This window comes from Canis aureus, chromosome X (genome assembly GCF_053574225.1).
Source record: "Canis aureus isolate CA01 chromosome X, VMU_Caureus_v.1.0, whole genome shotgun sequence".
NCBI classification, from domain to species: Eukaryota; Metazoa; Chordata; class Mammalia; order Carnivora; family Canidae; genus Canis; species Canis aureus.
In genome coordinates this window covers 57,462,145-57,489,837 of record NC_135649.1, presented here as the reverse complement: position 1 = coordinate 57,489,837, position 27,693 = coordinate 57,462,145, and the positions used below count along the sequence as shown (strand labels likewise).

The 27,693-nt window shown below is 40.7% G+C and overlaps 1 protein-coding gene across 4 annotated transcripts in view; it reads right to left on the bottom strand.

Moving 5' to 3' along the window:
• The window catches only part of CHM (CHM Rab escort protein), a 244,705-nt gene that overhangs the window by 115,543 nt on the left and 101,469 nt on the right, over positions 1-27,693 (bottom strand). For 3 of the 4 annotated variants that reach the window (XM_077888545.1, XM_077888547.1, XM_077888548.1), the window contains exons 6-8: positions 23,493-23,609; positions 22,874-22,994; positions 20,284-20,509 (exon numbers count right to left, since the gene is read on the bottom strand). In XM_077888545.1, coding sequence (XP_077744671.1) covers positions 20,284-20,509; positions 22,874-22,994; positions 23,493-23,609 — 464 coding nt within the window. The remainder of the gene's footprint in view (positions 1-20,283; positions 20,510-22,873; positions 22,995-23,492; positions 23,610-27,693) is intronic. The other variant, XM_077888546.1, reaches the window with a different exon arrangement.

Sequence of the window (27,693 nt, the reverse complement as noted above, 5' to 3'; positions counted from 1 at the left end):
AGTCTTCTCTCTCTTCTTTTTAATAAGGTTGGCTAAAGGTTTATCTATCTTATTAATTCTTTCAAAGAACCAACTCCTGGTTTTGTTGATCTGTTCTACAGTTCTTCTGGTCTCGATTTCGCTGAGTTCTGCTCGATTTTTAATTAACTCTCTTCTTCTACTGGGTGTAGGGTCCATCTGCTGTTTTTTCTCTAGCTCCTTTATGTGTAAGGTTAGGTTTAGTATTTGAGTTCTTTCCAGTTTTTGAATGGATGCTTGTATTGCGATGTATTTCCCCCTTAGGACTGCTTTTGCTGCATCCCAAAGATTTTGAACGGTTGTATCTTCATTCTCATTAGTTCCCATGAATCTTTTTAATTCTTCCTTAATTTCCTGTTTGACCCTTTCATCATTTAGTAGGATGGTCCTTAACCTCCACGTGTTTGGGCTCCTTCCAAACTTCTTGTTGTGATTTAGTTCTAATTTCAAGGCATTATGGTCTGAGAATATGCAGGGGACGATCCCAATCTTTTGGTATCGGTTCAGACCCGATTTGTGACCCAGTATGTGGTCTATTCTGGAGAAAGTTCCATGGGCACTTGAGAAGAATGTGTATTCAGTTGAGTTTGGATGTAAAGTTCTGTAGATATCTGTGAAATCCATCTGGTCCAGTGTATCATTTAAAGCTCTCGTTTCTTTGGAGATGTTGTGCTTAGAAGACCTATCGAGGGTAGAAAGAGCCAGATTGAAGTCACCAAGTATAAGAGTATTATTATCTAAGTATTTCTTCACTTTGGTTATTAATTGGTTTAAATATTTGGCAGCTCCCACATTCGGGGCATATATATTGAGGATTGTTAAGTCCTCTTGTTGGATAGATCCTTTAAGTATGAGATAGTGTCCCTCTTCATCTCTCACTACAGTCTTCGGGGTAAATTTTAGTTTATCTGATATAAGGATGGCTACCCCTGCTTTCTTTTGAGGACCATTCGAATGGTAAATGGTTCTCCAACTTTTTATTTTCAGGCTGTAGGTGTCCTTCTGTCTAAAATGAGTCTCTTGTCGACAGCAAATAGATGGGTCCTGCTTTTTTATTCAGTCTGAAACCCTGCGCCTTTTGATGGGGTCATCAAGCCCGTTCACGTTCAGAGTTACTATTGACAGATAGGAGTTTAGTGTCATCATGATATCTATTCAGTCCTTGTTTTTGTGGATTGTTCCACTGAACTTCTTCTTAAAGGGGAATTTTAAGAGTCCCCTTAAAATTTCTTGCAGAGCTGGTTTGGAGGTCACATATTCTTTCAGTTCCTGCCTGTCTTGGAAGCTCTTTATCTCTCCTTCCATTTTGAACGAGAGCCTTGCTGGATAAAGTATTCTTGGTTGCATGTTCTTCTCATTTAGGACCTGAATATATCCTGCCAGCCCTTTCTGGCCTGCCAGGTCTCTGTGGAGAGGTCTGCTGTTACCCTAATATTCCTTCCCCGTAAAAGTCAGGGATTTCATGTCTCTTGCTGCTTTAAGGATCTTCTTTTTATCTTTGGAATTTGCAATCTTCACTATTAAATATCGAGTTGTTGAACGGTTTTTATTGATTTTAGGGGGGGATCTCTCTATTTCCTGGATCTGAATGCCTGTTTCCCTTCCCAGATTAGGAAAGTTTTCAGCTATGATTTGTTCAAATACATATTCTGGCCCTCTGGCCCTTTTGGCGCCCTGGGGAACCCCAATTAAACTAAGTTTTTCTTCCTCAAGCTGTCGTTTATTTCCCTTAATCTGTCTTCATGGTCTTTTAATTGTCTCTATTTTCCTCAGTTTCCCTCTTTGCTGTCTACTTGTCTTCTATGTCACTCACTCGTTCTTCCACCTTGATAAACCTCGTAGTTAGGACTTCTAGTTTGGATTGTATATCATTCAATTGATTTTTAATTTCTGCCTGATTGGATCTAAATTCTGCATTCATGAAATCTCTTGAGTCCTTTATGCTTTTTTCTAGAGCCACCAGTAGCTGTATAATAGTGCTTCTGAATTGGCTTTCTGACATTGAATTGTAATCCAGATTTTGTAACTCTGTGGGAGAGAGGACTGTTTCTGATTCTTTCTTTTGAGGTGAGGTTTTCCTTCTAGTCATTTTGCTCAGTGCAGAGTGGCCAAAAGCAAGTTGTATTGGGAAAAGGAGAAAAAGAGAGAGAGAGAAGGAATGAAAAGAGAAAAAGAAAAAAGAAAAAAGGAAGAAATGAAGGTAAAAAGAGAAGAAAAGAAAAAGAAAGAAAAAGAAAGGTGAAAAAAAAGGGGTGGGGGAAGAAATCAGAAATCAAAAAGAAAAAAAAAACATATGGGGGAGTATCTTCTGATTCTGTATACTTTAAGTCCCTTGACTTCCCCTGGAACTTGTCTGCCTGGTGCAGGGCTCAGTGGGGGATGTTTACCCCGTGAGGCCCCTGGAAGAACAACCCCAGTGGCTGCGGCAGCTCTGGAAACCTGGATTCAGCCCCCGCAGGAACTCCGGAGGTCTCAGTCTGCAGGGGCCTGGATGCTCCGGGGCGGGGCCGCTTATCTGCTCAGCTTGGGGCAGGAGTGTCCTTGCTGTCCTGGGCCCTCCTGGCCTCTGCGTGTCCCGGGGGAGTCTGGATCTTGGGCTGTTCCCGGCGCCCTGTGCTCCCGGTCTGCGCTATTGGATTCGCGCTCCCGGCCGCGCAGCCGCCTCACCGCGGAGCCTCCGCCCGAGCCCCCCCGAGCTGCTCCCGGATCCGCGCAGCCCCCTCCGCACGGAGCCTCTTCCTCTGCTGTAGCCACCACTGCCAAGCTGCTCCGGAGCCGCGCAGCCCCCTCCACGTGAGCCACCGCCCAAGCCCCTCAGAGCTGCTCCCAGGTCAATGTGTGTGCGCTGCAGCCCTTAGGGAGCTCGGGGCACTCACCTGTGGTGCGCTGCAGGTGTCTGGTAGTGTCCCAGGGAGCCTGAGGACATCCCCGCCCTCCTGATGTCCTGCTTTAACTCCCTGCGGGCGCCTTTCTACCCGGGAAGATTGGTGCATTTCCTGCTTCTTCGGGTTGGAGCTCTCCTTTCCTGGGGACACTCGCCCTGGCCTCAGCCCGGCTCCTCGCTGGTCCCCTCCCCCTTCGATGCCTTTTGTTTTTTTGTTTTTCCCCATCTTCCTACCTTGATAGAAGCAGGAACTCTTCTCACTGTAGCGTTTCAGCTGTTCTCTCTTTAAATCTCAGGCCGAATTCGTAGATTTTCTGGATGATTTGAAGGTTATCTAGGTAATTTGGTGGGGACAGGTGATTTGGGGACCCTACTCTTCCGCCATCTTGCTCCTCCAACGTGTGCATATATTTTATACACATTACAGACCTCAGATTTATTATAATTACCAAAGAACCACCCAAAAGTTTGATATACTACTTCAAAAACAATGGATAGATTTTTTTGTTTTTAATCATCTATATGTATATATATTTAATTATATAATCTTCTAAAAGTATCAGTTCAAACTGCGGAGAGTGAGGTATAATTTTTATAATAAACATTAAATCTGTATAATACACAAAATTCTGAGATACCCTCTACAGAGGATAAAAAAAAAAATACAGAAGGCTGATAAAAACCCAGCCTTAAAAAAGGATATGGGGTGCCGGGGTTGCTCAGTTGGTTGAGTGTCTGACTCTTGATTTTTGACTCAGGTAATGACCTCAAGACTGAGAATGAGCCCCAGCTCAGTACTGAATGCAGAGTAGGCTTCTCTCTCTGTCTTCATCAGCCCCTCCCCCCTGCTTTTGCTTGTGCTCTCTCTCAAATAAATCTTAAAAAAGAGGGAAAAATGTCTTCTTTATCCAGGACTCAACATATATAAGGTCTCATTTTGAAATTTTGTAATCATACAGGACAAACAAAACTTTTCAGTGTCTTTTCCCTTAAAAAATAAATAAACACCAAATAGTATTTACAAGATGTAAATATGATATGAATTAGGAAAGGAAATAAAGGAATTTAGTGGAAAAATAGGAATGAGGTTAAAACTGTCATTTTCAAAAAATGGTAAGGAAACTAGTGAGCTTCTGGTCCCTCCCCAGTGATCTGTTCATTCTGTCCTTATTCCTTACCTAAAAGCTCTGTAGGCCTGAGTAGCAAGTGGTAACACAAGAGAAAACAGCATGGCTACTTTTGAATCAGGCAATGCCACAGGAAAAGGAAAAGAATGATTAAGAAAACCACAAACCTCCCTCTTGGTTTAAATTGATAGGAGGACCTCTGGACCTGTGGGAAATGACACTCACTATTCATGCCTACTTTGGCAAGTAACTGGAGGAGGAAGAGTTTGTCTGAAAATCCACAGACCTACAATATTTAGAATTAAACAACTTTCAAATTTATAACATTCTCCCCTCCGCATGGTTAAGAAATGTGGACTGGAGAATATCTACTTCCAGCAGTATACTGGACTGGATACCGTGAAGGGATCTCTTGTAAAAATGACATTTTATATTTAAATCTATTTTTTAATGCATTGCTGAGATTGAAAGAAATAAAAGTCTACAAGAAACTCCTTAACCCCAAATACACACACACAGCACAAATAAACCCTGAGCTGAATTAAAAGCTTCAAGGAAAAAAAAACAACACTGCAATTAAAAAAAAAAAGCAAGTCTTCGTTCTAGCCATAAATTATATTCTTCCAAGATACATGAACCATATTTTTAAATAGCCATGTCACTAAGAGATGCATTTTTTAAGTTTTTATTTAAATTCCAGTTAATATACAATGTAATTTTAGTTTCAAGTGTACAGTATAGTGATTTAATACTTCTATAAAATATTTGGTGCTCAGGGTAGCCCCCGTGGCCCAGCAGTGTGGCACTGCCTTCGGCCTGGGGTGTGATCCTGGAGACCGGGGATCGAGTCTCGAGTCAGGCTCCCTGCATGAAGCCTGCTTCTCTCCCTCTCCCTCTGCCAGTGTCTGCCTCTCTGTCATGAATAAATAGATAAAATCTTTAAAAAAATATTTGGTGCTCATCACAAGTGTACTCCTTAATCCTCATCACCTATTTAACCCATTCCCCCACCCATCTCCCATCGGTAACTATTGGTTTGTTCTAAGAGATGCATTTCTAATAAAATTTTCCTTTTAGGTTAAAAAAAAGTCTTGTTGCTGATTTTAATCAGTGTGGGAGCTATGCCTGGGGCTCCTTTATTAAGAGAGGATCCCTGAAAGGAGCTGAAATGGTCCCAAATCTTAGTGCCTTCTGGCTAAAGCAAACACAAATAATCCTTGCAGGAAAGCATCCTTAATTTGGGTCCCCAGATTCCCAAAAATTAAAACCAAATATAAATTCTCAAAGATAAGTATGGCATAAGAAACTAAACCAATAACATGAATCAATAGAAACAATACATTGCAGAATGTAAGGTATATGAAAAAAATGAAGAAGCAAATGAGAATATCAAAAAACAATGAGATTTGGGGAGAGGAGGAGCAGAGCTTCTACAAATGAAAGATTACAATATTGACGTAAAAAAATGAGAGGGTTAAACTATAGATCACAGACAATACAGAGAATAAACTGGGAAAGAGATTTTTTTTTGAGGATGTAGAAATGTACCATTTTATTACAAAGATTCTTACGAAAATGATACTTGACTATCAATCTCCACCTGCAGAACTGGGAAAGGATAGAGGGCAGGCAGTGTGAGTTCCTTGGCTCACATGGGGCCAGTGGGAAGGTATGATAAGAGAAACAATCTAAAAATGGCTGATGTTACTTTAAGGAGCCTGATGGGGGGGTGGTGTCCCAGAAGACCCAGCCACTCCTTCTAGAATGCTCAATGAGGGCACCTTTCCAAAGCTCCTAAGCAGGCACTTGGCATTTCTGGATTTTGTCCTATGGCTGCCTAAAAGCATGCCTTCCAGACCTGGTACCATTTATGGTTCAAAAATAAGAACTAGGGAAGGATGGGTGGCGAGGCAGCTACTAGGAAACTAAATCCTAAAACATTTCTATTTAGGATACCAAAAAAAGTGAGAAGAGAGTCAATGGAAGAAAACCAGTATTTGCAAAGATACTGACTGATAACTTTCCAAAATGATAAATGACAATTCACAAATAGAGGTAATACATTGAAGTTGCTTGAACCATATGAAATTGAAAATCAAAACAATTTAATATTGTTAATTATACGTGGTTCAACCTATACGAAGCTAGATAAGACACACTTAAATCCACTGTAGTGAAAATGTAGAACACCAAAAACTATGTTAAAAACAACCTGAGAGAAAAGAAATATTCATAAAGAAATAACAATTCGGCTAACATCAAAATTTCAACAGCAAAAAAGGAATCTAAAGGAAAGTGGAATAAAATCTTAAAATACTGAGAAAAAAGAACTGAAAACCTAGAAATGTTTACCTCATACATCTTCACTCAAGACAAAAAGGCTAAATAACAGGTATGTTCATATATATACAAACTAGGTACTTACTGTGAACAGATGTAAACTAGAGGAACGAGGGGAGGGGCAAGATGACGGAAGAGTAGGGTCCCCAAGTCACCTGTCCCCACCAAATTACCTAGATAACCTTCAAATCATCCTGAAAATCTACAAATCCTGCCTGAGATTTAAAGAGAGAACAGCTGGAATGCTAGAGTGAGAAGAGTTCATGCTTCTATTAAGGTAGGAAGTGGGGGGGGAGAAGGCATCCAAGGGGGAGGAGCCCCGCGAGGAGCCCGGCTAAGGCCTGGGCGAGTGCCCCCAGGACAGGAGCCCCAACCCAGAGAAGTAGAAGCTTCACCAATCTTCCCTGGTGGAAAGGCGCTCCAGGGAGTTAGAGCAGGACCCCAGGAGGGGCGGGGATGCCCTCAGCCTCCCTGGGACACTAACAGAGCACCTGCGCCCCAGGGAGAGCTCCCCACACCCCAAGGCCGAGCTACCTAAAGGGATGCAGGGCGAGCATGGCTGGACGGGGAGCAGCTCAGGAGCAGCTCTGGCAGAGGCTCCATGCCAGAGGGGCTGCGCGGCCCCAGGAGCAGCTTGGAGGCGGCTCCAGCAGAGGAAGAGGCTCTGCGCGGAGGGGGCTGCATGGCCCTGGGAGCAGCTCTGAGGGGCTCAGGCAGCGGCTCTGCTGAGAGGGGGCTGCACGGCTGGAAGCGCAAATCCAACAGCGCAGGCCTGGGAGCACAGGGCGCTGGGGACACAGCCCAGGATCCGGCCTCACCCCCAGGACAGGCAGAGGCCAGGAGGGCCCAGGACAGCAAGGACGCTCCTGCCCCGAGCTGAGCAGATCAGCGGCCCCGCCCCTCGGAGCATCCAGGCCTCTGCAGACTGAGAGCTCCATAGTTACTGCGGGAGCTGAATCCAGGGCTCTAGAACTGGCCGCTGCCACTGTGGTTGTTCCTCCTGGGTGTGGGACCCAGGAAATTTAACAAAATCCCCTACCCCTGGACAAGCAGAGCAGGACTGATTCTATTTTGTGCTGCCCCCGCCTTGTGCTGACCTGCTTATTACTTAGGGCACTGCCCCACTCTAGTCAAGCCCAGGGCACACCCTAACAGGAAATCCAGCTCAGTGATAGGCCAGTTCAAATGGATACTTTAAGGTAAAATGTAATTCAATCCGCCACCTGCAAGTGGACCAGCATGACTGTGCAACTTTCTGCTATCCCATTGGCCACTGGTCCCTATAAAGCTGCTACACCTCTTGGTCTTGGGGTCCAAGTCCCTGCTCCGCTGCGTCGGGTATACTTGGACCCAGGCTCGAGCTTGTAAATAAACCCTCGTGTGTTTGCATCGGTGTCGGCTCCTTGGTGGTTTCTCGGATTCGTGATCTTGGGCACAACATTTGGGGGCTCATCCGGGATCCAAGAAACCTCCAGGACCCCATCCAGAGGGTTTCACGCATGGTGAGTGCACTCAACTTTTTCCACCTTTTGCACGCATATTTTCTGAGAGCTCTAAACTGTACTTTACCTGTAGGAAATCCAATCTGTTTTGGGTCGGCATTGGCTTAGGAGGACGTGCTGGCGGGCCGTCGACCGGGGGTCTTGAGGAGACATCCCTTGCCCCTGCCTGGAGGACGGGGTCCTCATCTGTAAGGAGGACGGAGGTCCTCATCTGTAAGGAGGGCCGGCTGCCAGCCCTTCAGGTTACTTTCTGTTTTGTCTCCGCGGCCGCATGGAACGTTTGTTTGTCTGTTACCGTGTTCTTGTTAACTATTTGCACGTTTGTCTGTGTTACTATGTCCTTGTTAACTGTTTGTGCATTTGTCTGTGTTGTTGGGTCCTTGTTAATCATCTTTACTGTCTGTGTCTTGGTGTGGATTGGGGACATAATGGGGGAGACAGAAACCACTCCCCTATCTCTTATGCTCGCTCACTTCTCGGATATTAGGTAAAGAGCTCGTATTCTGAGCATAGACATACGGAGAAAGAGATTCCAAATTTATTGTATATCAGAATGGCCAACTTTTGACGTGGGATGGCCCCAGGAAGGAACTTTTCACCTACACATTATCTTACAGGTTAAGACCGTGATTTTCAGGGACAAACCGGACGGCCACTCTGACCAGGTTCCCTACATCCTGATCTGGCAGGACATGATCGAGAATTCCCCTCCTTGTCTAAAACCATTTTTACTCCCCAAAGCGCACAACTGGGCTGAAGGTAAGAAGAGACCCCGGATCTACCGCCAGACTCTAATGGCAGGTCTCAAGGCTGCCGCGCGCAAGCCTACCAATCTGGCCAAGGTCTATGATGTGAGGCAGGGTAAGGATGAGAGTCCAGCAGCCTTCTTAGAGAGAGTCATAGAGGCTTTTAGGCAGTACACCCCTATGAACCCAGAAGCCCCGGAAACAAAGGCCACAATTATCATGGCTTTTGTTAACCAGGCTGCTCCGGATATTAAAAAGAAATTGCAAAGAGTAGAGAGACTGGGAGAGAAGAGCTTGCAGGACTTAGTGATAGTGGCAGAACAAGTCTATAATAATAGAGAAAGTCCAGAAGAACAACAAATCAAACTAAGTGACCGGCAGACCCAAAACCTGGCCAAGATCCTGCTGGCCACAACCATGGACGACCCACAGGAAAGATGGAGGCACCTCAAGAAGCTGGCTTCAGGGATAGGTAAGGAGGATGGCCCTGGTCCCCGTCGGGAGCACCCTAAGCTGAACAAAGACCAATGCGCTTATTGCAAAGAGGAGGGCCACTGGGTAAAAAGCTGCCCTAACAAAAGATCTAAGGCCCCTGCCAAGATCTTAGAAATGGAGGACCTGGACAATGAGGGGAGCCAGGGTTCGGCACCCCTCCCCGAGTCCAGGGTAACTCTTAAAGTGGAGGGGCAACCTGTTGAATTCCTAGTGGACACTGGGGTACAACATTCGGTTTTATTACAACCCCAAGGGAAATTGGCAAACAAAACATCATGGGTGCAAGGGGCCACGGGCACCACACAATACTCATGGACTACCCGAAGAACTGTGGATCTTGGCACAGGCCGGGTATCCCACTCCTTCATGGTCATCCCTGAGTGTCCCTACCCGTTGTTAGGTCAGGATTTGCTCACCAAGATGCAGGCGCAAATTTGCTTCCACCTCGAAGGGGTAAAAGTCCTAAACAAGAAGGGGCACCCAATTCAGGTGCTTGTCCTGAGTTTAGAAGACGAATATCATCTCCACCAAATGCCCTCAGCCCCAATGACTGACATTGACCATTCGCTGTGGGAATTTCCCCAAGCGTGGGAAGAAACTGGGGGAATCGGGCTGGCTCAGCATCGACCGGCCATATACATAGAACTGAAGCCGGGGGCAGACCCTGTCAGGGTCCGCCAATACCCCATGCCTCTAGTAGCACGAAAGGGAATCACACCCCACATACGGCGACTACTGGACTCGGGCATATTAAGGCCCTGCCAATCAGCATGGAACACTCTCTTGCTGCAGGTTCAGAAACTGCACTCTAACAATTACAGGCCAGTCCAGGACTTGAGGGAAGTCAACCAGCGAGCAGAGGATATGCACCCTACAGTCCCAAACCCATATACCCTCCTCTCCACCCTGCCTCCAGACAAAACTTGGTATATGGTATTAGATTTAAAAGATGCATTTTTCAGCCTGCCTTTAGCGCCCAAGAGCCAAGACCTCTTCGCCTTTGAATGGACGGACCCTGAGAAAGGCATCAATGGCCAGCTCACCTGGACTCAACTAACACAAGGATTCAAAAATTCACCGACCATCTTCGATGAGGCCTTACACGAAGACTCGGGTGAGTTCCGTTCCGAGCACCCTCATTTGACTTTATTACAATATGTAGATGATATCCTGTTGGCGGCGGAGGACCAGGATACATGCCTGCGAGACACCGGGACTTGCTCCAGACCACAGCAGCCCTAGGATACCGGGCCTCAGCTAAAAAAGTCCAGATCTGCAGAGCAGAGGTGAGCTACCCTGGGTACAAATTAAAGGATGGACAAAGATGGTTGACGGATGCACGGAAGGAAACTGTCTTAAGAATCCCACAGCCGCAAACCGTCTGCCAGGTACGTGAATTCCTGGGGTCAGCAGGGTTCTGTTGCTTATGGATTCCGGGTTTTGCCGAGATGGCCAGACCCCTCTATGAGGCCACCAGGCACCAGCAAAATTTTAAATGGACAGAGGCCATGAACAGAGCCTTTAATGACCTTAAAAAGGCCTTGCTGTCTGCCCCGGCCCTTGGGTTGCCCGATCTAGCCAAGCCCTTCTACCTGTATGTGGACGAGAAAGACGGAGTGGCAAAAGGGGTCCTTGTCCAGTACTTAGGTTCCTGGAAGAGACCCATAGCCTATCTTTCCAAAAAGCTGGACACAGTGGCCGCTGGATGGCCCTATGCTTAAAAATTATTGCTGCAGTGGCCACTATGGTCAAGGACGCAGACAAACTGGCCATGGGGCAAGAACTGCATGTTACCACCCCACATGCTATTGAAGAGGTACTCAAACAGCCCCCAGACCGCTGGATCAGCAATGCCTGTCTGACCCATTATCAGAGCCTGCTGCTAAACCCTACCAGAATGGACGGACCCTGAGAAAGGTCCGTTATTTAAGCCACCAACAACCCTGAATCCAGCAACGCTACTCCCGAACCCAGAACTGGGACCCCTCTCTGCATGACTGTCAAGAAATTTTGGCACAGGTGCACGGAATCAGAGCTGATCTCCAGGACCAGCCACTGCCGAATGTGGACATCACCTGGTACACGGACGGCAGCAGTTTTGTCCAAGAAGGACTCAGATATGCGGGGGCAGCTGTAACCACGGAGACAGAGACTGTCTGGACAGAGCCACTGGCAGCTGGAACGTCGGCTCAACGGGAAGAACTGATCGCACTGGCCAAGGCGCTGACCATGGGGGAAGGTAAACGAATAAACATCTACACCGACAGCAGGTACGCCTTTGCCACTGCTCACATCCACGGAGCCCTTTACAGGGAGAGAGGGCTCTGACAGCAGAGGGAAAGACTGTTAAAAACAAAACGGAGATTCTTGAACTCCTAAAGGCCCTCTGGCTGCCCAAGGCCCTAGCCATCATCCATTGTCCGGGGCACCAAAAGGCAGACACGCCAGTAGCCAGGGGAAACCAGCTAGTCGATTTAAAAGCAAAAGAGGTGGCCCTTCTGGTGACCCAGGTCTTAGCTACCACGCTACCTGATCCAGGGGCACCGACCCTGCCTGACACCCCCAACTATACTGATGCTGACTTACACTGGATCAAACGCTTGCCTATGACCCAGTGCTTGCGTGGTTGGTGGAGGGCCACAGACTCCAGCATCATCTTGCCAGAGGAACTAGAACGGCGAGTCCTATCCAAAATGCATCGGAGTGGAAACATGGAAACAAGGAAGATGGAAGGGGCACCCAATTCAGGTGCTTGTCCTGAGTTTAGAAGACGAATATCGTCTGGAAACAAGGAAGATGGAAGACCTCATACGACATGCAAAGATCACGATTAAAAACTCTCAAGCAAAGATCGAACAGATTGTGGCAAGCTGCCGTGGATGCCAATTAAATGCCTCCGCCCATGGATCTAACCCGGGTACCCGGCTCCGAGGGGACCGACCAGGAGCCTACTGGGAAGTGGACTTCACTGAGGTAAAACCTGGAAAATACAGGTATAGGTATTTACTAGTGTTTGTAGATACTTTTTCAGGATAGACAGAGGCATTTCCCAACAAACATGAAACGGCACAGATCGTGACCAAGAAACTGCAGGAAGACATCGTACTGACATATGGTTTTCCCATTAGAATTGGGTCAGACAACGGCCCAGGATTCATATCTAAGGTAACACAGGGAGTGGCATTAGTACTTGGGGCAGATTGGAAATTACATTGTTCATATAGGCCCCAGAGCTCAGGACAGGTAGAGAGGACGAACAGAAAATTAAGGGAGACCTTAACTAAATTAGCCCTGGAGACTGGCGGGGACTGGGTGACTCTCCTCCCCTTTCCCCTATATAGGGAGAGGAACTCCCCATATAAGATGGGACTGACTCCCTACAAAATCATGGTCAGTCTTCCTCCACCTGTTATCCCCAATTTAAAACCTGAGGTGCTTGCTGAATTTGATGATCACCAACTTCTTTTCTCCCTCCAAATGTTACAATGAACCCATGAGCAGATGTGGCCTAAGCTGAGGGCCCTCTATGAGACTGGGCCATTCCTGGACTCCCAACAATATCGACCAGGTGACTGAGTATACGTGCGGAGATACTAACACCGGACACTTCAGGACACCTCAACCTCACTGGAAGGGACCTTACATCGTGATCCTGACCACTCCCACCACTCGCAAGGTTGACGAGATTACTCCCTGGGTCAACTACACCCACGTCCAGCCTGCTGACCCACATGCTGTTCTCAAATACTTTGTTCCAGAATGGAAAAGCCAACCAGACAAGGACAATCCCCTAAAGTTAAGACTGCGCTGTACTCACTTATTTCCCACCTCCAAGACTCCCTAGTCCGAGGTTGTCCTTCAAAATAGAAGGAGATTAGAATTAGTCTTCTTACAACAAAGGGTGGGAGGGGGTTATGGGCTGCCTTAAATGTAAATGAGAGCGAGAACAGCAGCAAGGTTGGTCAGAATCCTGGTTTAATCATTCCCCTGGCTCACTCTGGGAGCAACCTGGACCCATGATTGGGTGCTGCGCAGGATCCTATGAAAAAGGGGGGAATGTGGGACCCAGGAAATTTAACAAAATCCCCTACCCCTGGACAAGAAGAGCAGGACTGATTCTATTTTGTGCTGCACCCCCTTGTGCTGACCCGCTTATTACTTAGTGCACTGCCCCACCCTAGTCAAGCCCAGAGCACACCCTAACTGGAAATCCGGCTCAGTGATAGGCCAGTTCAAATGGATACTTTAAGGTAAAATGTAATTCAATCTGCCACCTGCAAGTGGACCAGCATGACTGTGCAACTTTCTGCGTATCCCATTGGCCACTGGTCCCTATAAAGCTGCTAGGCCTCCTATTAATCTCGGGGTCCAAGTCCCTGCTCCGCTGCGTCAGGTATACTTGGACCCAGGCTCGAGCTTGTAAATAAACCCTCCTGTGTTTGCATTGGTGTCAGCTCCTTGATGATTTCTCAGATTCATGATCTTGGGCACAAAACTGGGGCCTCACAGGATAAACAACCCCCACTGAGCCTCACAGTGGCCTCACAGGATTAGCAGCTTAAACATCACTCACTGAGCACTGCACCAGGCAGGGGGGTGAGCAGCTCCCCCAAGTGCTAATACCTGAAAATCAGCATAAAAGGCCCCTCCCCCCAGAAGACCAGCTACATGGACAGGGGAAAAACAAATTATTGACCAAGCAGCACTGGAAAGTTCCAGGAGAAGTCAAGGGACTTACAGTATACAGAATTAGACGATACTCCCCCGTGGTTTTTTTTTTTTTTTTTTTTTTTGCTTTTTGATTTCTGTTTGCTTCCACCACCCCCTTTGTTTCCTTTCTTTCTCTTTTCTTTTAAATTTTAAGGGGGACTCTCAAAATTCCCCATTAAGAAGTCCAATGGAACAATCCACAAAAAAAGGGACTGAATAGGTATCATGATGACACTAAACTCATATCTTTCAATAGTAACTCTGAACGTGAATGGAATTAATGACCCCATCAAAAGGCGCAGGGTGTCAGACTGGCTAAAATAGCAGGACCCATCTATTTGCTGTCTACCAGAGACTCATTTTAGACAGAAGGACACCTACAGCCTGAAAATAAAAGGTTGGAGAACCATTTACCATTCGAATGGTCCTCAAAAGAAAGCAGGGGTAGCCATCCTTCTATCAGATAAACTAAATTTACCCCGAAGACTGTAGTGAGAGATGAAGAGGGACACTATCTCATCCTTAAAGGATCTATCCAACAACAGGACTTAACAATCATCAATATATATGCCCCGAATTTGGGAGCTGCCAAATACATCAATCAATTAATAACCAAAGTTAAGACATACTTAGATAATAATACACTTATACTTGGTGACTTCAATCTAGCTCTTTCTACCCTCAGTACGTCTTCTAAGCACAACATCTCCAAAGAAACGAGAGCTTTAATGACACACTGGACCAGATGGATTTCACAGATATCTACAGAACTTTACATCCAAACTCAACTGAATACACATTCTTCTCAGTGCACATGGAACTTTCTCCAGAATAGACCACATACTGGGTCACAAATCGGGTCTGAATGATACCAAAAGATTGGGATCGTCCCCTGCATATTCTCAGACCATAATGCCTTGAAATTAGAGCTAAATCACAAGAAGTTTGGAAGGACTTCAAACATGTGGAGGTTAAGGACCATCCTGCTAAAAGATGAAAGGGTAAACCAGGAAATTAAGGAAGAATTAAAAAGATTCATGGAAACTAATGAGAATGAAGATACAACCATTCAAAATCTTTGGGATGCAGCAAAAGCAGTCCTGAGGGGGAAACACATCACAATACAAGCATTGATCCAAAAACCGGAAAGAACTCAAATACAAAAGCTAACCTTACACCTAAAGGAGCTAGAGAAAAAACAGCAGATGGACCCTACGCCCAGCAGAAGAAGAGAGTTAATAAAGATTCGATCAGAACTCAACACAATCAAGACCAGAAGAACTGTGGAAAAGATCAACAAAACCAGGAATTGGTTCTTTGAAAGAATTAATAAGATAGATAAACCATTAGCCAGCCTTATTAAAAAGAAGAGAGAGAAGACTCAAATTAATAAAATCATGAATGAGAAAGGAGAGATCACTACCAACTCCAAGGAAATACAAACGATTTTAAAAACATATTATCAACACCTATACGCCAATAAATTAGGCAATCTAGAAGAAATGGACGCATTTCTGGAAAGGCACAAATTAGCAAAACTGGATCAGGAGGAAATAGAAAACCTGAACAGGCAAATAACCAGGGAGGAAATTGAAGCAGTCATCAAAAACCTCCCAAGACACAAAAGTCCAGGGCCAGATGGCTTCCCAGGGAATTCTATCAAACATTTAAAGAAGAAACCATACCTTTAATACTAAAGCTGTTCAGGAAGATAGAAAGAGATGGAATACTTCCAAACTCGTTCTATGAGGCCAGCATCACCTTAATTCCAAAACCAAAGACCCCACCAAAAAGGAGAATTACAGACCAATATCCCTGATGAACATGGATGCAAAAATTCTTAACAAGATACTAGCCAATAGGATACAAAAGTACATTAAGAAAATTATTCACCATGACCAACTATGATTTATTCCTGGGACACCAGGTTGCTTCAACACTCGTAAAACAACCAATTTGATTCATCATATCAGCAAGAGAAAAGCCAAGAACCATATGATTGTCTCAATAGATGCAGAAAAAGCATTTGACAAAATACAGCATCCATTCCTGATCAAAACTCTTCAGAGTGTAGGGATAGAGGGAACATTCCTCAATATCTTAAAAGCCATCTAAGAAAAGCCCACAGCAAATATCATTCTCAATGGGGAAGCACTGGGAGCCTTTCCCCTAAGATCAGGAACAAGAGAGGGATGTCCACTCTCACCACTGCTATTCAACATAGTACTGGAAGTCCTAGCCCCAGCAATCAGACAACAAAAAGACATTAAAGGCATTCAAATTGGCAAAGAAGAAATCAAACTCTCCCCCTTCGCCAAAGACATGATACTCTACATAGAAATCCCAAAAGACTCCACCCCAAGATTGCCAGAACTCACACAGCAATTTGGCAGTGTGGCAGGATACAAAATCAATGCCCAGAAATCAGTGGCATTACTATACACTAACAATGAGACTGAAGAAAGAGAAATTAAGGAGTCAATCCCATTGACAATTGCACCCAAAAGGTTAAGATACCTAGGAATAAACCTAACCAAAGAGGTAAAGGATCTATACCCTAAAAACTAGAGAACACTTCTGAAAGAAATTGAGGAAGACACCAAGAGATGGAAAAATATTCCATGCTCATGGATTGGAAGAATTAATATTGTGAAAATGTCAATGTTACCCAGGGCAATTTACACATTTAATGAAATCCCTATCAAAATACCATGGACTTTCTTCAGAGAGTTGGAAAAAATCATCTTAAGATTTGTGTGGAATCAGAAAAGCCAGGGGAAGTTTAAAAAAGAAAGCCATATCTGGGGGCATCACAATGCCAGATTTCAGGTTGTCCTACCAAGCTGTGGTCATCAAGACAGTGTGGTACCGGCACAAAAACAGACACATAATTCAATGGAACAGAATAGAGCATCCAGAAGTGGACCCTTAACTTTATGGTCAACTAATATTCAATAAAGGAGGAAAGACTATCCATTGGAAGAAAGACAGTCTCTTCAATAAATGGTGCTGGGAAAATTGGACATCCACATGCAGAAGAATGAAACTAGACCACTCTCTTTCACCATACACAAAGATAAACTCAAAATGGATGAAAGATCTAAATGGGAGACAAGATTCCATCAAAATCCTAGAGAACACAGGCAACACCCTTTTTGAACTCGGCCACAGTAACTTCTTGCAAGATACATCCACGAAGGCAAAAGAAACAAAAGCAAAAATGAACTATTGGGACTTCATCAAGATAAGAAGCTTTTGCACAGTAAAGGATACAGTCAACAAAACTAAAAGACAGCCTACAGAATGGGAGAAGATATTTGCAAATGACGTATCAGATAAAGGGCTAGTTTCCAAGATCTATAAAGAACTTATTAATCTCAACACCAAAGAAACAATCCAATCATGAAATGGGCAAAAGACATGAAGAGAAATCTCACACAGGGAGACACACATATGTCCAACACCCACATGAGAAAATGCTCTGCATCACTTGCCATCAGGGAAATACAAATCAAAACCACAATGAGATACCACCTCACACCATGGAGAATGGGGAAAATTAACAAAGCAGGAAACCACAAATGTTGGAGAGGATGTGGAGAAAAGGCAACCCTCTTACACTGTTGGTGGGAATGTGAAACAGTACAGCCACTCTGGAAAACTGTGTGGATGTTCCTCAAAGAGTTAAAAATAGACCTGCCCTACGACCCAGCAATTGCACTGCTGGGGATTTACCCCAAAGATGCAGATGCAATGAAACGCCGGGACACCTGCTCCCCGATGTTTCTAGCAGCAATGTCCACAATAGCCAAACTGTGGAAGGAGCCTCGGTGTCCATTGATAGATGAATGGATAAAGAAGATGTGGTTTATGTATACAATGGAATATTACTCAGCCATTAGAAACGACAAATACCCACCATTTGCTTCAACGTGGATGGAACTGGAAGTTATGCTGAGTGAAATAAGTCAATCAGAGAAGGACAAACATTATATCTCATTCTTTGGGGAATGTAAATAATAGTGAAAGGGAATAGAAGGGACGGGAGAAGAAATGGGTAGGAAATATCAGAAAGGGAGACAGAACATAAAGACTCCTTTTTTTTTTTTTTTTTTTTTTTTTTTTTAGAACATAAAGACTCCTAACTCTGGGAAATGAACTAGGGGTGGTGGAAGGGGAGGAGGGCGGGGGTTGGGGTGAATGGGTGACAGGCACTGATGGGGGCACTTGACGGGATGAGCAGTGGGTGTTATTCTGTATGTTGGTAAATTGAACACCGATAAAAAACAAATTTATTTTTTAAAAATAATAATAAAAAAATAAAGGGTTAAAAAAATGAAAGGAAAATTAAAAAAAAGAATAAAATTAACTAGAGGAACTTTTAAGATTAGATACTTCAGAAAGAAGGAACAGATTACTATTACAAGGTTCATTCCACTTGGTAAAAGAAATTGTTTGGCAGGATTAAAAATGTGTAATAATTTGCTATTTAGAGTCCCAAATAGAAAAAAAAAATAGAGTCCCAAATAGAGACTCAGAAAAAGTGAAAAATAGAGATGTAGAAAAATGTAACAGGCAAATACTAATAAGCTGTAGTAGCTACTTGACCATCAGACAAGGTAGACTTTAAGGGAAAAAATGCATTATTAGGGATGGAGAAAATCAGCAAATAATGTAAAATATTAAATTCATCAGGAAAATTAAATTTAAAAATTTATATGATCTTAATAAATTGTTTCAAAATATAAGGTAAGAATTAATAGAATTATAGGGGGAAAGTGACAAATCAAATGAGATTTTAAAATACTTTATTATTGGTAGATGAAAGAAAAAAACTTCAATACAATTTTCAAGTTGTAACCTCGAAGCCTATCTTGTTAGAGTACAGACCAATAATTAGAGAACCCTGTGCATAAACATATTCTTCTTGAGCACAAATGGAAAAATTACCAAAATTAATGACATACTATGTCATAAAGTTCAAAGTATTAATACTATAAAAACATATTTTCCAGATATAACTTAATTTTCTACAATGAGATTAAATGGTAAGAGCCAAAATATCAACCAAATCAGCTATTTTAAAACCTCTCATAACAACTCATGGGTCAATAAAGAAATCACAATGGAAATTAAAATATTTAGGATTAAAAGATATTGAATATAATATAATAATAACTGTGAAGAGTCAAAACAGGAGTTAGCACTTTATCATCTTAAATGCTTAAATATTTATCTTTTGTATTTTCTAATATAACATTGGGTTTCATCGTAAGAACTGGCAAGGACAGAAAAGGGGAGGGATGTGCTGAACAAAAGAAGGCAAAATAAAGGAGATAATAAAGAATGGAAATTAATGAACTAGGGACACAAAGCTATAACAGAAGATTCCAAAAGCCCCAAAGTTGTTTCTTTGAAAATGTAATAGAGAGACTATGAAATGTTACTCAAGGTTACATGACTAACAAATGGAGAAGCCAAGACTTAAATCTACGTAGTCCAGGGTTTAACTACCATGCTCCACTACCCTAAAAGTGCTAGTAAGTATAAAAAGACAAGATTGTTATGTTTGACTACTTTAATCTTAATAAACTCCATGCATTATGAATACCATAAGGCCAGATATATGCAACACATACAACTAAGAAAAAGTTAGTATTCTGAATAAAAACTCCTACAAATCAATAAGGAAATAGATATATGGGAAGAACCATGAACATGCATTTCACCAAAGAGAAAACATGAATATCCAATAACAATATAAGAAGACACTCCACCTCATAACTAATCTAGGAAATGTAAAAGTATGTGAAGTTTTCTATGTGAGTTAGATTGACAAAAACTTAAAAATCTAATAACAAATGTTGGTAAAGATGTAGAGCTATGGAAATTATTATATATTGTGGCAGGATATAAACTGGAACAATGCTCCGAAGAAAAAATTGGGTACTATCTTGTATGAACATTCATATATCCCATGAGTTGGGAATTCCACTCCTAGATATGTACCTAGAGAAAGTCTTGAACATGTATATCCTGAAACATACACAAGGATGTTAATAACAGGAAAAAAAAACAAAAAACAAAAAATAAAACAAAAATCTGGAAATATTCTCTATCAAAAGAAAAATGGAAAAATAAATTGTGGTATATTCATAATGGAATACTACATAGCAAAGAAAATAACTATAATTATACACAAGGATGATGCAATGAACCATAATATTGAGTAAACTAAGGAATTTATAGGAAGGTTCTATTATATGAAGCCCAAACACAGGCCAAACTGAATATATCATTTAGGCAAATGTAGGCAAATACATAGATTTATAAAAGAGCAGAACAACAAAGTATGCTTGCATATACCAAATCTTGAATAAATCTCATTTTTGTCTTTTTCATTTTTATCTATTACTTAAGATTACTTTAAGAAGAAATAAGAGAACCAATGCCAGTCTTACCTGCAGAAACACTGAGGAAGTTCTCCTTGGCCATATAAAGGAAACAGAAATGGAGTGTTGCCATACCGTCCAAGACAGTGAAGAAAGTTTTTGGTAGCTTTGAGACCGTCTATGGTATTGCTGGCTGTCTCTGATGTCATCGCAATTGAATGCAGGACAAAGTACTGGAGGTTGGGGGTTAATTTTTGAGTTTTTAAATACTCAGAAAATGTAATCTCCTCATAGGCTATGAAAAGATGAAAATTTATCAGTTAAAATCACAATCAGGGGCAGCCCGGGTGGCTCAGAGGTTTAGCGCCGACTTGGGCCCAGGGCCTGATCCCGGACTTCTGGGATCGAGTCCCACGTCGGGCTCCCTGCATGGAGCCTGCTTCTCTCTCTGCCTGTGTCTCTGCCTCTTTCTCTCTGTGTCTCTCATGAATAAATAAATAAATTTTTTTTTTTAATCACAATCAAACCTCAATTTAAAACCACTGCACTGGGATGCCTGAGTGGCTTAGTGGTTGAGTGCCTGCCTTTAGCTCAGGGTGTGATCCTGGAGTCCTGGGATCCAGTCCTGCATCAGGCTTTCTGCTTCTCCCTCTGCCTGTGTCTCTGCCTCTCTCTCTCTCTCTCTGTCTCTTGAATAAATAAATAAAATCTTTTTTTTAAAGATTTTATTTATTTTTTATTAATGAGACAGAGAGAGAGAGAGGCAGACACACAGGCAGAGGGAGAAGCAGGCTCCATGCAGGGAGCCCGACGTGGAACTCGATCCCAGCTCTCCAGGACCACATCCTGGGCCAAAGGCAGCGCTAAACCGCTGAGCCACCCAGGCTGACCCAATAAATAAAATCTTAAAAAATAAATAAACAAATAAAACCACTGCACAAAAGAGATCAAGCTTGTTTAAGACACTTGGCAAAGGACCCAGGTGGTATATATTACATTTTGGACAGAGATCACATATTTTAGGGGGGAAAAAACCTAGAAACAATCTCACTATCCTAACTGAACTGATGGCACAATTTTTAAACTTTAAATGATGAATCTTTATTATTTTATAGGCTTAAAAAACTAGAAAAACATTCATTAACCACAACAGGTTTCCAAAATTGGCAATAATCTTACTTTACTATCACTAAAACTGCTGAGTAATACCAATAATTACACTTAGAAATATTAAATAGATATGACAAATGACAATTTTTTGGTAAAAACTATGATAGACTTGATTTTTTTGAAACGTATATTTCTACTAAAACTAAGAACAATGAACTATAACTAAAAAGTAAGGAAGTTAATTTCTGTGTGCCTAATGGAATCAGTCTTACTGCCTTATACCACACCTCAAAACAAGGGACGCCTAAAAACTGCTCACTTAAAGAACAGAAAAAAATATAATTGGACTATTAGTGGTGGGAAATATAATATCATAACAAAAGAAAAAAATATAAAACTTACAAAAATTTACTGAGAGAACATGAGTTTATGATGGGATGAGCACTTGGTGTTCTACTATATGTTGGCAAACTGAATTTAAATTTTAAAAATTTAAAAAAAGAGAGATAACATAAGTTTATAGCACTGTGAAGAATGATTTGGCGGTATCTAATGAACATGATGCTTTAAGACCAAGAACTCAACTTTTAATATTCCAAGTAAAAAAAAAAAATACTAATAAATAAATAAAAATCTTAAAAAAAACTATACTGCTGTATTTCTCATTGCAACTTTATAAATGAAACATTAGTAGTATTTTTCTGTTTTGGACAACGTTTCCAGTCCAATGCACTTAAAGAGTATAAAGCTCTGATACTAAACTGAGATATTCAATTTTCAACAAACTGTAATTCGGGTCAAAGCCAAAACTAGAAACCATATCCTCTAACACAGTGGTTCACATTCCCAGTGCCATCTAGCCTCTTTTTAGTTAAAATGAATAAGTCAATATACCAAGCAAAAGTAATCCTGGGAAAATGAAAAAATATACAGACTTTTTAACTGCTGAAAAAAATTAATGGAACAATGAAAAAAGAATATCATCTATGGAGAACCAGTTGACAGAAATATTTAATTAACAAGAATAAAAACTGGGACGCCTGGGTGGCTCAGTGGTTGAGCATCTGCCTTTGGCTCAGGTCCTAATCCTGGGGTCCTGGGATTCAGTCCCAGATCAGGCTCCCGAGCCTGCTTCTCCCTCTGCCTATGTCTCTGCCTCTCTCTGTGTGTCTCCCATGAATAAATAAATAAAATCTTTAAAAAAAAACAAGAATAAAAGTTAACACACAGCACAGCACTTCCACAATGATGAAAATATTCTATAGCTGTACTGTAGCCATAGTAGCTAATAGCCACATGTGGTACCGAGTACTTCAAATACGGCTAGTCCAACTGAGGAACTGAATTTTAAATTATATTTAATATTAATTAATTTTAGTTTAACTAGCTACATGTTGGTCATGGCTAACCTACTGGATAGTGCAGAGTCAGAATGTACTTTAAAAGAGTACTGAGCAGCTTACTACATCAGAGCAAGCATATTAAAACAAGAAAGCTCAAATATTTAGAGAACACAATTTGATGAACATAATTTAATGGAAAACAATACCTTTATATTCATCAGGATGTTTTTCATATTCCATACAAAATGTAAGAAACTTCATTAGCATTCGCTTTTCTACCATAGTAAGTTGTTTGCTATTAAAGACATCGGCTCTAGAACAAGGAACCTGAAAAACATGATTTTAAGTTAAGAAACAGCTTCTTAGTGACACAAGTTTTCCAAATTACATTTTTTCCCTTTAACTATATAACAAGATCATTATTTCCATTCTAGCCATTCATGTTACCTTCTATCAGTTCTAATGGCATCTCTGCTGACTTCAGAGCTAATTAACTTGTGAGCTCTCTTACTTAATTCTGCCAAGTTGCTCCTTATACCATTAAAAGGCCAATGGCATGTCACTCCTAACTGGGTACAAATGACAGCTCAAATCTAGTGATATTTCCTGAAATTAACATTTTCTCAAAACCAGTATCAGGTTGCAGGAGAACTCATGAAAAAATTAACACTAGAAATTTTAATTGAGTAATCTCTATTTACTTTTACTATGCAGGATTGGAATTTGCTGCTTTGCCAGGAAAATAACAATTCTATTTGTTTATCCTTCCAAAACAAATGATAACTTTAGCTCATACCCAGTTACAATATTTGATCAGCAAAGTACCTGTTCCACTCTTCCTTCTCGAAATGCAAGAATCCTGGTAATATTTTTGAACTCTGCATATCGACTTACGTTAGATTTGATTAAAAGATCAATTAGCAATCCTCGAGAATACAGCAGCTGTACAAAGAAAATATTTTACAGGATAAAAGGAAAAATTAGTAAGTGCTAAGTAAAGATATATAATTCCACTATATTTTTAAATATTTGTATGAAATATTATACCTATTAATATTGTAATACATAACAAAATTTACTACAGGTTTACAATTGATTATCTGAAATTCAAAACCCTAAAAACTCTGGAATCCAAAGTTTTTTCATAACTAATTTGGCAACAAAATGACCCAAAATGATAGAAGACTCTTTTCTCTTTGCTGCACTTACTGTGAATACATACATTTGCCTGCAGAAATATTAATAGGTTTAATTATAGAGTGCCTCCTCAGATCTTGTTAAGAATGTTATACCGTATATAGTGTATCAGCATATGTACTATATTACATTCTAAAATGATTTTTAAAATCTAAATAACAGAACACATCAGGCCCAAGCATTTTGAATAAGAGACTATACAGACTTATATAAGGACAAGTGGTTATTTTTTTTTACTTACAAATTTATTTTTATTGGTGTTCAATTTGCCAACATATAGAATAACAACCAGTGCGAAAGCCAATTCAGAAGGACAAGTGGTTATTAAGAAGACATTAGCTCGCTGGACTTCTTCATCAAACAGAAAAGAAAAAGATTGGTTATGTGTGCCTACCAAAAGAATTGAATTAGAAGGTCCCTCTAGAATCCTAGCAGTCTAGATTTATGTCTCTTTCAAGAAGTGAGGATGATGGTTATTGATAGCATGTACATGTGGAATTGATTTTTCACATTTTGTAACAAATATCAAAGACAAAAAAATCCACAAAACTTCAATAATATTATCTAGCATGTTCTATATTTAACCATATGGTTAAATGCAACAGATTTGGCTTTGCGGTATACTGATATACTTTTAAGTGTTTATAACTCAATAAATGTTTAAAATGTAAATGTTACATCTGTAATAAGAGAAGGAAATAAAACAATTAGCTTTGCTAGAAAGAAAAAGGGAATTTCAAAAATCTATCCAAACCATCAGTCTGAGTATCCAAGAGGTCAGTAAAGACTTGAACATCGATATCAGTTAGGTTTTTATAGTGGCCAGCATTGTGCAGAACAAAACTGGCATTGCTTTTTTTTTTTTTTTTGAAATCAATCCAACTACCCTAAATACAGCAGGTTATTTCATTATCTTCAGCCTAATGCCCTACACAACTAATATATATATAGCATACATTTTTAAGAATATATTGCCAAGTCCTAATTCTATAATTATACTAAAAACAGATACATCAAATACCCATTCTGTTTAAAAACAAATACTTGAAATTCAATGATCCCTCAGTAGTCATAATAATTTCACAAATATTAATATGTCAAACAAAAGATGTATTTTCATTTAAGAAGATCTAGTAAAGCCTAAGACTTAATTCCAGCTTAAAAACAATGCATTTAAGATAACATTGAAGAAAACATATTTTAATTAAACACTACACTAAACTTTTGTCTGAAGCTTAGTAATAACAACTACAGTATTTAAACTTAAGCCTCTTTTACAGCACTCTCTAAGTGATCTAACCGAAATTGCAGTGATGAGAGGCTAAAGAATACCAAGTACCGTTCAATAGAAGAATGGATAAAGTTGTGGTATGTATACACACACACACATATTACAAAATTACTTGGTCATTAAAAAAGAATGAAATCTTGCCATTTGCAACAACATGGATGAAACTTGACGACAGTATACTAAGTGAAGTAAGTCCAAGAAAGACAAATACCGGGACACCTGGGTGGCTCAGAGGTTGAATGTCTGCCTTTGCTCAGGGCATGATCCCGGGGTCCCAGGATCGAGTCCCATATCGGGCTTCCTGCATGGAGTCTGCTTCTCCCTCTGCCTATGTCTCTGCCTCTCTCTTTCTGTGTCTCTCATGAATAAATAAATAAAATCTTTTAAAAAATTTTAAAAAGACCAATACCATATGATTTCACATTTCACTCGTATGTGTAAACTAAAAAACAAAATAAATGAACAAAGAAAAAACGACTCTTAATTACAGAGAACAAACTGGTAGTTGTCAGAGAGATGTGTGGGTGGGTGTAGCTGGGTGAAATAAAGGGAATTAAGAGGTACATACCTCCAATTATAATACTTTACAATGTTGTATGGTGATAGATGGTGAGTAATCAAGGTGAGCAATGAGTAAATGTATAGAATTGTCCAATCAATATGTTGTGCATCTGAAACTAATATAATATTGTATGTTAATTATACTTCAATAAAAATAAAATATTTCAATCTGATTAAAATATTGAGAATTAGATTTAATAAGTAATTAATCATTTCTGTTTCACTTGGCCATGTTGGTTCCATAATTATTAAGGGTATGGACTTTCTTAGAAAAGAACTTTAAATGTAAGAACTTCAACTTTGATTTTCTCTATTAGTCTAAGCAGTATAATACTATAAAGCATTATATTTAACTAACCTAACCTGAGCTATAAGACTACTTTTTAAAAGGCTATATGTGTTTTGTAAACTGCAAAGCACCACTGTAATGTGTCAGTTTTACCATGACTTTGAGATGGAATACATGTAGAAATGTCAGGTGGTTTGGAGACATCAAACTGGACTTTAGGAAAGAGGTAGGGCTTGAAATAGATTTGGCAATCATCCTAAATTTAGATGCAATAACTGAAATTAGAACAGACAGAATTTCCAAGGAGTAACTGATTGCCCCAATATCGTGGAATATACTGCTTTCCACACCACAGATACTCAATAAATGTTCACTAAATGACTAACATTAAAAATTGATAACAAACCTCTTATACTGCTATGGTTCTACATTCTTTAGGTACTGCTGCTTTTGTGGGATGAATTTATTATTTTTTTTAACATATAAAACGATGAAAACTATGCAGGACAAAGTAAACTGCCCTGACTGCTCTAGACACATCTGTTTTTAATCTACCCTAAAAGAACCACTACTATGATCCACTGAAACTCATGAAAAATACCCAGAATTCTTAAAAGTCTCAAACATCTTGGCATCTAATTAAACTCTCTCCCCCTCCACTACAATCAGCACTTTCTTTTATATTAGTGCATGATTTCCTACACTAATTCCAAAAATTGATACAGTTCCATCTATTATTTTCCATTGCAATATTTATACTGTATTTCAGCTACAATAAGGGTTAGAGATTATTATAAACTAGTGTTGATTCTTAACCAACATTTATATCATTTAAGTTAGGCATTCCATATTCCAACTAATTAAAAATGAAATTTTCACAACAAAGCCCATTTGTTACTTGACTACTTCAGGGTTTTTTTGTTGTTTTATTTTTTGGTTTTGAAAACTTATTTTCTGTTCATGAGAATAGGAAAACCATTAGTAAACTATGATTAAACTTCCACTCAGAAAACAATAGCCAAGGTAACATGGAAAAAATGCTAGATTTCAAAGCATGGCAGGGTCACAGGAGCTGGAGAAGGTGGAATAGATGGTGCAAAAATATGACGGGCACTGGGTGTTATTCTGTATGTTAGTAAATTGAACACCAATAAAAAAAAAAAAAAAAATATGAAGTAGGACCAAGGTAGCAACAAGCTCAGAGCAGGACAGAATCAGGCACAGATAGCTACGTGATACAAAGAAAAAAAAAAAAAGGATAGTAAAAATATACTCATATTTTTAGGCATCAGGTTCAAAAAGAACAATAATATGAGTATATAGGATTGTATTTAGCAAAATTTAAGGAATATGCAATTAGTCTCTCTGTATTTGGAACTTCAAGAGAGCATATTTAATTGAAAAGCCTAGTTTTGAGGCAAGTCTAATGTTATTTACTATGCTCTTCTATTTCTTTTTAATTTTTTGTTTGTCTTCAATGTATGGGATTTGGTCTGTTTCTTTCTACTTACTCCCTGCCCTATATCTAACCTCTTAAGACCATGATCCTTACTGGTTTTCTGCTTTTTCATGCTACATTAACTTTGCTTCCTATAAAACCAATACAACAGTGTACCATCCAAAGACTTAGGGATCTCCTCTGAAGTTACACTGACCTAATATCAAAGTTAAGGACTGAAAGATAACCA